At 41.3% G+C, this 13418-nt stretch overlaps 3 protein-coding genes across 3 annotated transcripts in view; 2 read left to right on the top strand and 1 right to left on the bottom strand.

Moving 5' to 3' along the window:
- LOC145453684 (cilia- and flagella-associated protein 43-like) overlaps positions 1 to 1035 on the top strand; it is a 252286-nt gene extending 251251 nt beyond the window's left edge. The window contains exons 35-36 of the mRNA XM_080331653.1: positions 86 to 203; positions 795 to 1035. Coding sequence (XP_080187779.1) covers positions 86 to 203; positions 795 to 964 — 288 coding nt within the window. The 3' untranslated portion in view covers positions 965 to 1035. The remainder of the gene's footprint in view (positions 1 to 85; positions 204 to 794) is intronic.
- A 3137-nt stretch (positions 1036 to 4172) lies between these two features.
- Positions 4173 to 4647, bottom strand: LOC145454410 (large ribosomal subunit protein uL29-like). Its single transcript, XM_080332403.1, has one exon. The coding sequence runs from the start codon at positions 4597 to 4599 to the stop codon at positions 4228 to 4230; it is 372 nt and encodes a 123-aa protein (XP_080188529.1). The 5' UTR covers positions 4600 to 4647; the 3' UTR covers positions 4173 to 4227.
- Positions 4648 to 8706: 4059 nt separating this feature from the next.
- Positions 8707 to 12798, top strand: LOC145454092 (small G protein signaling modulator 3 homolog). Its single transcript, XM_080332113.1, has one exon. It carries the CDS (start codon positions 9183 to 9185, stop codon positions 11418 to 11420), a length of 2238 nt encoding a protein of 745 aa, XP_080188239.1. The 5' UTR covers positions 8707 to 9182; the 3' UTR covers positions 11421 to 12798.
- The last annotated feature ends 620 nt before the right edge of the window (positions 12799 to 13418 follow it).

The following is a 13418-nucleotide window of genomic DNA, read 5'->3' as shown; positions in this document are numbered from 1 at the left end:
TTCGGTCTGCTCAGAATCGCGCCGTAGGCCGCACAATGCCTAGGGGTGCTCTACCGGATAAGCTAACTTTATGATATCCGCCCAGATTCGTGAATTGGACAGAGCCATTCGTCATAAAGAATCAGAGAACACGTCGCTATCTCATGAAACTGAGGAATTGCACGTGTCTGTTTCCGAACGCAAGAATATCGATGATGTCAATGGTAAGTCGTATCCAACAAAAAATAAACGATTAGCTTCCATTTATATACTGAGCTGATTTGTTTACGACAACTTCCACTTCTATTTGACAGTTTTTTAGGCAAGACCGTTTATTGCTTATCTACTTTCTCAGTATAGCTCAAGCTCGCATCGAAATTCCATGCCTGTGACGCCATAATTGATGATACGACTTGATATAAATTATACAAAGTTCTTTTCAATTATCTGCTACCCATGTTGAGTTTATTTCGATGTGAAGTTATTACGGTATCTATTTGCATAATGAAGTTCTCCAAGAGTCTCTTCAAATACTTATGAAGAGAAATTTACGGCATTACTTCTACTTCAAATTAAGTAGCAATGCTGACTACGTATACCACGTCTGCATTTCTTATGGACAAATGATGGCATTTCTATGACTCCGTTCATTCAGATCAATGACAGCTTTGACTGATTTTCGGTCATCTCACAATAGTGGGAGCTGATTGCCTTAACATTAACTCCCTAGTGAAGTGCAGTTTACAGATCACGACCTAATCCCTTTGCGTAATAGGTCTGGTTGCATCAGATAGATCATAACTTAATTTTTGTAGCTGCTGAAAGAGCAAAGCACACGGCGGACAGTCGACTTCGTGGCATCGTTCAAAGACGCAAACTGGTCGACCTTGCCAAAGCACAAGCCCAGGAAGTTGCCGTTCTGCGTGCCGAAGTGGAGAGGCTCAGAATGAAGACTTTCCCAGCTCTGGTTCAAATAGAACGCTAATATTTCAACATTTCTGTGTCACTGTAGGTTGATGGATCGGAATATATAATATATTTTTATACCACTGACAAGCTTCGTATGGAGTTCGAGATATTGAAGTGATTACAGTCGAAAATCTACATTCAAGCCTCGGTAGCACCTCATTAGCCAGATGTCTGACTCTGGACATGGTAAATCTGAATGTATACTAGCAAGCCATGTATTTAAACGGCAGGATCACGATACAAAGCGTTAAAAAACTTTTTACACTAAATTTCATCAGCTCAGTTGTTACATAGGCCTCGCTTGAGCATCAGGGGTGGTGAGTGGTCGTTATTGGAGTACCAGTATTACTTTGCAATGAACTCACTGAGTTTTGTCTACTTATCCAGTTGGTTGAAAGTAGTATTTGGATGGATTCAAATCAGCTCCATCAGCAAAATTGTGATGGCAATCGGGTAAAAGACCCTGCATGATTAAAATTGATTATAAATTCAACAAAAGCTCCTGTTGTCATTGCCATTGCTCATTCTTTGTTGGTATTGTACTAGTGTCGGTACATATAACAATTTTGAAAACTGTGAACATTGATTGATTGCCACAAGTCTTTGACGCCATGTCCCATTCTACTTCTTCAAACTAGATAATGTGGAATTGAGCAATCTATCCCACACATAGTACATGGTTACTCCAACTTTGGACGATGTTCACCCGTCCGGGGAACGCAGTTGACTCATTGACCCAAAATGCTAGTATTGCTATAAGCATGCAGTCTTTATTGTTTGGACCTTTCTGTTGGTAAACCATTTGAACATTGCTAGTTGCCAATGTTGAGCAGAAGCAGCTGATGCCTTGTCACCAATTTATCATAGACATTGGTCGCCGACTAAAAACGGGTCGCTGGCCACTTCGCAAAATTAGTAGAGGCCGCACGACTTCAATATCGAGATAAAAACAGGCAACGCACTTTCGCAGCTCTACGTCAGTACAACTTGAGTAGCCTACGACCGCATTCCAGTACATATAATCGTAATGAACAAACGGGAGGCCAAATACCCACGTTAAACTGTCCATGTCCCTTGCCTGTGAACTCCGGACCAACCTATTTAGTCATGTCACTCATATCGGCATACTGTGCGCACCGAAATCGTGAGTATCGTGGTGCGAACAGCAGTGTTGGGATCAAGTCACTACCTTCGAGTCACGAGTCATCTCGAGTCATTGCACATTTTGACTCAAGTCAAGTCAATCGATTTTCAAAGGTGACTCGAGTCAAGTCAAGTCAAGATTCAAGTCAAATGAATTTTCGAAGTATATGAGTGATGATGCAAAGTCATTACATTTCGCTAACTAGGTGAAGGGCAGAATAATTGGTCATTTATCCTGAATCAAATAACGAATATAAAGTTAAATATACACGCAGAAAGGTGTTGGATTGCTCACACACACGTAGAATTGCTAATAAAATACGTAACTGTATAGCTACATGCCGCAGTCTGATTTTATCAGCCAATATGGAGGATCGAATACGAAGCCACGAGAAGTTGAACAGCTTGATGTAGTTCAATAGGCACGACCTATATACACATCCGTGAGAATATAAAGCCATAAACTATATTCGTTCGATTTAAATCATAAATGAGTGTTGGTAAAGGTGGTCACTGCGCAATGTAAGCACTGAGCCGTCAAAGAAACAAAGATACGTTGCTATGAGATTAATCTACTGCTACTATGACAACTTAAGCTGTGATCGTTTCGTTAGCGGTCAATATATTTGTGATGTAACAATGGAGAATCAGTGAAACGTACAGTCAGTGAAAGACTTGTTGCTCTCAGAGGTGACACCGGCGTATCGCGAACAACCCGAACATACCCAAGATAGGGGATTTAATCGACACCGATTACTTAATGACTTGAAATTGACTCGTAAATTTTGCTCCGAGTCACGAGTCAATCCACATTTCAGAAGCGCCAAGTCAAGTCATTTTTGCAAAGTGATCCGAGTCAAGTCAAGTCATACGAAAAAGGTGACTCGAGTCATCCCAACACTGGCGAACAGCAACAGGGATCTGCTTTCTAATCGCGCAATGCGCGAAAATATTTGATATTCATGTGTGAATTTCGTCATTAATGTTAGTATAGTTTCACATATTACTATCACATACGGCATCTACCCTTTCTCAGCCCATGTGATTAGATTCACCGGTAGAGTTGATGCAGGTGTTGTCTTTGAAGGTTTAGGGAAGTTATTAATGACGTGCTCGTGCTGCATCATTTCGTAGGTCAATCGTTATATAAGTCCCCTTAGTTGCATGCTGTTATTTCTTGACATCCCATCAGGATTGTCGGTTGAGTGGAAAGACATACGATTCGTCCAAAATTAGGCCTAGCACAAACAAATTTCCTTCGTGATGAGAAAACAATAACAAATTGGTATTATTTTATGGGACACATCATTTTCCTTTGCTGTGCTGGGGCACAGATATCAAGAACGGATATCAACCCGAATTGAACCGCACATGGCGCAAAGAAAATTTCAAGAATAATTCAAAGCTCTCATTAATTACCGACCAGACTGGAATCACTGGTTGTTTTCGGCAATAAGTTGCGCGTGAAAGAAGGGTTTCTTCCATAGAATAATTAAGGAATTAAACGGAAAGTTGCGCGTGACATTTGCCACCAATTCCACTCTGGATTACCGAGTCAATTCGTAAATTTAATTTGCATTATGGCCGCCAACACATCCTAATCGAATCAAGTGTCGACACCACTTCATGACTATTTTTCTATACTGCCACAGATTGACCATGGACGAAAGAATTGATATTATGGTTAGCTAGACACGGTACTTGTTGGAAAACCATCTCATCGTAACCCTCGGTCTTTTGGGTAGCTTGAAGTCGTTTTCTAAGCGTCCCGGTCTTGGCAGTGCAGTGGTGGGCCATATTGCACGTCAAGGCAATATCCCCATCACTATCAGCAAATCCTTACTCAACAACATGTTCAAACTGAAATCAATGTTTCCGCGATTTCAAATCAGGCCGAGGGCCGCAATCTATGATCTAGCGGGCCGCATGCGGTATAAACTGTTTAGCACGGCATTTTCAATTCATAGCACTGACACCTTTTTTGCTCCTTATGCTGTATACAATCACGAATCATTGATAATATTCAACTTCGAGATAAATCTGGTATTTTCAAATCCCACAAAAACCTCTTAAAACCAGACTTTCTATGGTGCGCAGTGAACCCTTTATTTAATACCAGCATCAAGTAAAAAGATTTCAGGGTTTCAGAGCAAACTTTCTCATAGGATAGAGACGCATCCTGCGCAGTTCCTTGGCGGTCTTCAGACTGGATTCATGCTTATTGAGTCGCCTTCTCAGAGCACGGGTTTTCTTCGGCCGCAAATCCTTCGGCTTGTATTTCTTGCCTTTGAAAAGCTTCCTCAAGTTTTCTTTCTGCGTCTGGTTGATGACAGTCAAAACTCGGGCGATGCTTTTTCTCACGAGACGGATTTTAGACAGTTTCGACGCTTGTCCACCAGTCACTTTTGCAACTTTGAGTGTGGACAGTTCTTGTCTGAAATCTTGAAGCTGCTTATTTAGCTCGTCACGGGTTTTTCCGCGGAGCTCTCGTGCCTTAATCCTCGCCATTACGCACGCTATGTCGAAAAGAAACCAATAGCTCAAGCGCGACTCTCGTGGGAACGTGGATTGCGCTTGTGAACTCAAGTGGAACGAGGAATATTAAATCAACCGTGATTACTCTGCTTCTCGTGAAATAGGAGATGAATGCACAAATAAGCGCGACCGATGTTGATTTTTCTGCCTATACCGGAACCTTACACCTTCACCAATGATAATCTCGATATATTCAGCCGTTAGTAAAAAAAATATGGCATCTAGTTGAAGTAGGGTTACCGTATTTTAAGATCCGAAAAAGTAGACACTTTTTTCAATTCACAAAACAAAAACATACAAATGTGAAATTTATACAGATAATGCTGATCGATCAGTAGGTTGACTAAAAAAATACCAAATTTCCGCGTCGATACCTTAAACCCGGCTATCCTCCGACAGTTACCTCTGGGTTGATCTTTTTTTTTAGTCAAGCCATGCCACCCCGTTGCTTGCTTTTCCTATACGATCTTCTTTTACTTTTCATTCAGCAATTTCTTCTAAATGAATACTAGCCAGCCTTCAGGATTACCGGACCACGACGTAACAATAACATCGACCCCCGCCTTCCTCCACATGCCATCTCATTTTGTCGCTTGCGTCTTATATTCTCTGTATTACTTTTCATTCAGTGTGCATGTGCAATTGTGCATGCCTCTTCGCAATTACAAATTACAATTGATCCAACTCTGGTAGTCTCCATATTAAAATCAATGAATGTGATAGTAAATCGCGCGCAGCGCGAAGAAAAATACCATGCATCAGCGTAAATAGTGCTAAAAATAATGTTTTTATGTTGATTTACGAAAAAATGATGAGACTACGTGAAGTCTTCAAAATTCCGGACATACTTTAGAAATTCCTCCCGGCCGCTAGCTTGAACAGTGAAATTCCGGACATGTCCGGGAAATTCCGGACGTATGGCAACCCTAACTTAAACCCGGGTTGGTGTCTGATTTTAAGACTACTCAAAGTCGTTTCGACACCGTCCAACATTTTCATTGTATCGCAATCTTAGTGTATTGATTGGATAAAAATTTACTAATAAACTAAACTAGAATAAAAACGGTATCATTTTGAAATTCTTCAAGACCAATCTGAAATTGAATCGTGACCGGTTGGGGGAAGCTCTGCTCTAGACAAGGCCGAAACAACACTTCGTCAGCCCCAAAAAACATTTGGTCTTGGGCCCCCCCATAGGGTGGTAAACCCAACTTTGGCGGGGGGTTGCTTCGCCCCCTGACTTCCTTCGGGGTGAGCGAGATTCATTAAACTGAGAAATCATAGTTACCGTACCTGGCTTCTAATCGCGCGAAGCGCGATAATTTTCCATAATTCATATCTGAAAATGTCAATAATAGTGGTAATTGCGTAAATATTTCTATAACTTTGTCATCCTCTTTCATCGCACGTAGTCAGATAAACGGCAAAGCTACGTGAGGTGTTTGTTCCTGGAAATTTAAGGCCAAACATATTCGGGCGAAAGGAAAGGACGTAGTTTATTTTTGTCCATGATGTTTTTGCGGCATATACACCGACTCATGATACACATACACGCGATCTTCGCATATGCATACCATGAGCGCATGATGTGCATATGCCGCTGGACAAGGAAGTACAGATATAGCCTTTACGGCTTTCTAAGTCATGCGCCACCCCTCCATGCTATCCCAGTAATGCATGAGCGCCAAGCAGGGAAGTCATGGATACCAGTGTTACTAATCAGGTCTTTGGTCTGCGACCCGGCCGGGAATCGAACCCACGATCAAGAAGCCGGACGCTTAACCATTACGCTATCTTGTCGGCGAGCCCGTTGGCATAATTACTTCTTTACAAGTTTTTGTTTTTGTTGTTATTATGATGACCTCCTGTATGCTATGTTAAAAGGTATTGAAATCATCCATACGTACCGAGCTGAAGGACGCTCACGATTCCAAATTGGTATTTCGTCACTGCCAGATAATTTTTCTTGCCGGATGGCATTTGTCCTGTGGGGTTCAGATTGCCAGGACAGGAAGATTCAGTACCATAGCCATTAAAGCGCCATATGGAAACTTATACATATTGAAGTTTTCGGTCAACTTAAGAGCAGTCTTTTTCGGCCAATGTTTCCTCGTTGCCTAACTTTTTGGCACGCTTTTTAGCGTCCCATGTTGGCCGAGGTGCCTATTTCTACAAATGAATCGCGCATAGCGCGAAAAAATGAAAAAACTTGCGCACATCTGCAGAAAACTACTCTCTAATCCAGTGGTTCCCAACGTGGGCGATATCGCCCCCCAGGGGGCGATTTGGCGGTCCAGGGGGGCGAAAATGACGAAGGGGGCGATAGGGGGGCGAAAATGGACAAAGGGGGCGACAGGGGGCGAAATGAGCCAAGGGGGCGATAGGGGGGCGATGACGCGCCAAAACGGCTGACCTTATTTTTTTTTTTTTTTCAGTCATCCACCTAGCAATGCGGAGAGAAAAACGTTATTTTGAGCTCTGAGCGCGGAGAGAAATGACCTTTTTTTTTTTTTTTTTAGTCAACCCGCCAGTGATTACAGTTTGTATGCCCATTTTTCGGTACACAAAATCTGGGGGGCGATGATCGGTGTTAAGCTTGAAAAGGGGGCGATGGTTCGAAAAAGGTTGGGAACCACTGCTCTAATCTATATTCAATATTCATTCACAAAATGTTTTTGGGCCCCGTTCGAGCTCAACCCCCCAGTTGGGGTACGGTAGTTACAGTCCCCACTCTAGGCCCAAGATGAGTGCCTAATGAAAAGACTAATCCAAGTGGTTTCATCACCCTCCTTTTCATTATTATATCGCAATCTTGTGTTGTTGTAATATGATGAAAATTATATGATAAAACCAGATCAATATCATTTTACTTAGGAAAAGGTGATACATTGGATTCATGCTGTAGTATATAAAATAGTTGCAATTTTCGATTTTGATGGCTGAGGAAATTTCTTGTATAATATTCGTAATTCGTTTTGTACGAATCATATGATTCATATTCAGTGACTCATGGATATAGATATATGTAGATCGTGTACCGGTAATCTTATAGCTGACAACACGAGCATTACATGAGTTCAACGCGTCTTGTTATAAACTATATCTGTCGGATTCCAGGAATAATCTAGCTTTCAGGTGAGGTGACGAGATCGATATGCGATGTCTCCGCGAAACGTTGACCGATTTTGATAAAATTGAGTTTGCTGCACTCAGTCAGGGCTAGACACCCAATTCACTCCTCGATATTAATTGCAATCTGAGACCTAGTGGCGAGTGGTGACGCCTCTGGTTGTTTTGACATGGACTTACCCGATCTCGGTCTAATCAAATATTGCACGCTTATTGTTATCGTTCATTAAGATCACCTTACCCATTATCCTTTTAGCGGTATGATGATATTAACATAAAATGGAGATTATTGTAATTGTGATTATAGGCTATTTATGTAGGGATATGATTAGCACAGAGAGAATTTATTTATCAGGCGTAATTGGATGGATGAGGAATCTGTATTGCGTTTTCTGAAATATAACAGTTACGGTAATAGCGAATATGAGATAATAGGCCAATGAATATATTGCAATGAATAGTCCAATTTTGTTATAAATATAGATAATTAAATCCACATCAACACGCATTTATACACAAATTCACGATAATTGAAGCTTTACATAGGCTTACCATATTTCGGAAATGAAAAAAGAGGACACATTTTCAGATTTCAGACATGCAAAACTGGAGAAGAATTCTCTAAAACCGGTAAATTTTTCCCACTTCATGATCGGTTGACTAAAAAAAAAAAAAAAGGTCTTCTTTTCGCTCAGAGCTGATATCACCACTTTTCCCTCCGAAATACCCGCCGGAGCTTCACTTCTGCGCTAATTTGCGGCATATCACTCGCAATTTCCTCTAAATCTGACCTAAATTTTCAAAAAAGAGGACAAAATCTCAAAAATGAGGACAAAAGGGCGTCCTCCGAGGACACTTTCAAAAAAGTCAAAAAAGAGGACAAATCCTCTTAAAAGAGGACGTATGGTAAGCCTACTTTACATAAATACTAAGGACTATAATGGGTAAGTAAATATAAGTAGCATTGTTTATAATAGCGGACTAAGGAAGGAATTTATAATTTTAACGTTAGTATGTTGGTATGCTGTGTAAGCCAAGGTGGGTATGGAATATGTACCGTACTATTGAATTATATATTAAAGCTCTGTACCTCCAACTCCAAGAGTCTCGTCAAAAATGTAATTCGTTGAACCGATAGCAGACGATAGATAATATCATGATCTTGGTTGCTTTCACAGATTAGGCTATTTTACGTCCATATGCAAACTTGCAAAGCAATAATTTTATTTGTCTTGGTAGTTTTCGGAGCTCCGCTCCTTCATCAGGTGTTACAGCGAAAGTAGTACCTTGTCGTGGTGTATTATTTCTGTTTTACAGCAAATGCTATATAAATTAGAGTCTAGTAACTGATTTGGAACATTCTGAGATAGATATTGGACAAGATGCCATAAACACACATTCAAGTTACAAGCCTGACAAGCGTCACAATGTGTGAAAGCGGTAGTCTGCGTCCACAACCGGGTGGGCCATTTTCCGCTGTGATCGAGTCGATGCATCCGGACCCGATACTAAGGAAAATAGCTGATGATGAAGAGCATGGCTTGCAGACAGATTATTGGTACGACGAATTTGGATTTATTGTAGATGAGGAAGATGGAGCTGAGCCGAACAGCAACAAAGTTCGAGGCATACCTCTCGTCGACGACCCACAACACAAACTAAAATGGCAGGCGCACTTAGAATTCAGCATGAATTCCGATGTCAGAGATTTAACGTGGGACAAAATTGGCCATACAATTCCAAAGTCCGATCGTTTACGAGACTTAGTGCGCAGCGGTATTCCACACAGTCTCAGAGCTGAGGTTTGGCCGCGACTGTCAGGCGCTTTGAAGAAAAAAATGGACAGTAACGTCACTTATAAAGAAATAATACAAGCCAGCTCGGAAGGGAGCGCGTCTACTGCAAAAGCAATCGAAAAAGACTTGCTACGAACAATCCCGAATAACGCATGCTTTTCAAACATGGACAGTATGGGAGTGCCGCGTTTGCGAAGGATTTTGAAAGGGCTAGCTTGGTTGTATCCTGACATTGGTTACTGCCAAGGTACGGGCGTTATAGTCGCGCACCTTTTGTTATTTATGGAGGAGGAAGATACCTTTTGGATGATGTCTTCTATTATCGAAGATTTAGTCCCTGTGTCTTATTTCAGCACTAATTTGCTCGGAGCTCACGCCGACCAGAGAGTTTTGTCCCAACTTTTAGCTCAATTTTTGCCGAACGTCAACGATCTTTTGCAGCGTCATGATATCGAATTGGCGTTGATCACTTTGTCTTGGTTTGTGACGCTAATGGCTGGAGTCATCCATCCGAAATTACTGCTGCGCGTTTGGGATTGCTTTTTCATGGACGGCTCCGTTGTGTTGTTTAAAGTCGCGATCGGAATGTTGAAAATGAGAGAGAAATCTTTAATAGACGTCGATAATCCCGCTGATATCTTCAACAACTTGTCGGATATTTCGAATAGCCTCGACGATGCTGAAATTCTGTTGCAGAATGCAGATGATTGTGCCGGTTCGTTGACTGATGTGATTTTGGACGCTAACAGAAAAAAACACGTCGCCTTTTTGATGTCAGAAAACGGAATTACCAACACGCAAGACGTGGTCCCGCGGAAACAAGGTTTGAAAAGGCGGAATTATTTCGGAAAATTTCTCTTTGGTACAACGGTCGATAATCAGTTCGAATACGCCAAGGCCAAAAACATCAAACAAACCGAATTAGTGTCGGATCTTCGCAACGCGATTCTCTCCATCATGAAACATTTTCAAAGCTGTGACACGCAAGACCTCGTCTTCAAGCCGGACTATTCCATCGAGAGTCATCAGCTAGACCGCGAAAACTTCATGAACGTGTCTTTGAAAAGGCGCCAACGTGCGAAAGCTCTTCTCAAATTCGATCGTCACGATGAAGATGAATTAGGATTCCAGAAACACGACATCATCACTATTGTTAATATGAGCGATGAGCATTGTTGGATTGGTGAATTGAACGGCAGGCGAGGATGGTTCCCTGCAAAATATGTGCAACTTATTGATGAAAGAAGTAAAGTGTATTCTGATGCTGGAGACGATGCCGTTAATAACACTATCACTGATTTGGTACGCGGTGGACTGTGCCCTGCTATATCTGTGATTTTCGAGCACGGTCTCAAACACTCGGTCATGCTAGGTTCCGCATGCCATCCGTGGCTTTTTATCGAAGAGGCCGCCAATTACGAAGTCGAAAAAGACTTTAATTCAGTCTTTTCCAGACTCGTTTTGTGCAAGACTTTTCGTCTTGACGAAGACGGTAAAGTGTTAACTCCGGAAGAGCTGCTTTACAGATGCGTGCAAGCCGTTAATCACACGCACAACTCGGCACATGCGCAAATGGACGTTAAATTCAGGTCTCTCGTATGCCTTGGGCTGAACGAGCAAGTGTTGCACTTGTGGCTCGAAATACTCTGCTCGTGCACTCAGATCGTTACAAAGTGGTATCACCCGTGGTCGTTTATCATGTCACCCGGATGGGTGCAGCTGAAATGCGAGCTGCGCATTTTGTCGCAGTACACGTTCTACCTGTCGCAGGATTGGGAGTTGCAGAAGAAAAAGGAATCGAAGGAATCGCTGAAAACGGGCGTCAGGGACATGCTGGTCAAACACCATTTGTTTAGCTGGGATTTGTAGAAACCATGCGTGGATAGGTAGATCCTAGATACACACTTGATTGGTATGATATGCTGGTAATCCAATTTGTGACATGTTTATATGCTCTCAATCTCATTCCTATCTAATTTCTGGTTTCCTGGAAATCCTACAGAGAACTAAATATTTCGAACGTGACAAGCTCGGTGAATAGGCATTTGTCACTATCATGCTTATGAGGATCAACTCTTCGGAATTGTTTTTTTATTGTATTTCTTTTTAATTAGAAATTGAATTCAACTCTGCATAGATGGACATATGGTACTGTAACAACGGAGAAGGACAAGCTAGTCAAGTAGTTGTAACGCATTACATTTCAACTTAATTACAACTAGAAGTAGTGGTTTCCAAGACGTGCCAAAACCACTTCAAATGGTAGTTGAAAATGTCAGTAATTTCGAAAGTAGGTTTGGCCGAAGGGTCACATAGACACATACTTGTAATAATCATCAGCGTAATCAGCGGTTCTGGTTTTTACACACACCACATACTTTTAGCAGGCAATAGGAGGTGGCTACTTTCGAAATTTCTAGATTGATCCCTTCGATCAACACAAAATGACTAATGACATCGAAATAGGTAGGATCATCAAAAATATATTTCTTTGCCATGATAAAGAAGCTGTTTTACGCGGTTCTTATGGTAATCTCGCTTGGGAGTCTAATGACATTACAATTTGAGTAAGTAGTGTAGGTAGGCAAAACCTGCTTGAGTACTCAAAAAAAGTAGGAGATTTCGTTACTAACCACTTCTGTATAGCAACGGCAACAATGTACCTTGTACAGTACTGCTCAGCATTATCAGTCAAAATTATTTATGTTTTCATCATGATATATTTATATCCAACAAATTTCTATCAGCTACTTTACAGACACCTGCACTCATAAACCGATTGGTGCTCAATGGAGGTTTGGTTGGTTACACTGTTGCCACTGCCAATGATTACCAAAGCATTTGTATCTCAGTACCCGTGGAATCCATTGTGTCGTTGTGGCCAAGGTGTGATGGCTAATCTCAACAGAAGTTTGCCGTTAAAATTTCTTTCAGGCAGATACCAACAATCTATTTATATTGCGCTTTAAAATTCATTCTGCTGATAATATGGGTTTGATTTGCACCTGTCGTGAAGTTCCAACGGTCTGAGTCGTGGTATCTGTTTCTTCATTCGCTTCAACATCTTCAATTTGTTCTATATCACGCACAATACGAGTCGGACATTGTGCAAGATAGATTGGTCAGCGTACTGTTTCTTCACGTTATTTGTAGTTTGATAGCTGTTTTGTAGTTTTGCCTTCCGTTCCTGACTTAGTGCATATATTCTTTCATGGGCGTGCTGCAATAAATGTTAGCGGACGAAATATTTGATGGATCTCGTTTTGAGTATAGTCCCGACTTGTTTTGAGCAGGACGCATATCTCGAGAGGTGGTAACATTTTCAGACAGAACTTTTAAACCATTGGACTAAAGTAGAGCCCGGGCAATTATCAGTTCCCGATGATATCGACCTGATATCACACTTTGATGGAAATATCGGAATCGGCCATTTGAAGTAAAAAAATATGGGCAGTTTTCGTGACGTAAGAGCTTGATAATAGGGAGTGATAGAACTAAAATAATCTGGGAATATTGATCTATTTCTTACAGATCACAATCGAAGGTGATCGATGTAGTCATCCTTGCTACTCTAGTTGAAGTAGAGTCGTAAATTTCTACTCGAATACATGCAGCTTCCCTAGTACGTAAGAGAGAGATATAGGCTATATTACTTTCAGAGGTGGTCAGTAACGAAGTACTTCTACTTTGTTAAGTAATCAAGTAGTGTTCCGCTACTTGTGTACTTACTTAAGTAGAACTAATTTCCCGCTACTTCTGCTTCGTAACATTTTGTGATCTACTTACTTATTTTTCGCTATGACTCAGTTTGTCAAGTAGAAGTAGTTTAATCCTCCAATCAGAAAGATAGCCCGAGTAATTTCGGGG

The sequence above is a fragment of the Botryllus schlosseri genome, chromosome 13 (genome assembly GCF_051294905.1).
Source record: "Botryllus schlosseri isolate E-star chromosome 13, Bs_hap1, whole genome shotgun sequence".
Classification (NCBI taxonomy): domain Eukaryota; kingdom Metazoa; phylum Chordata; class Ascidiacea; order Stolidobranchia; family Styelidae; genus Botryllus; species Botryllus schlosseri.
Note: the sequence above shows the minus strand (reverse complement) of the source record. Positions and strands in the feature narration are given on the sequence as shown.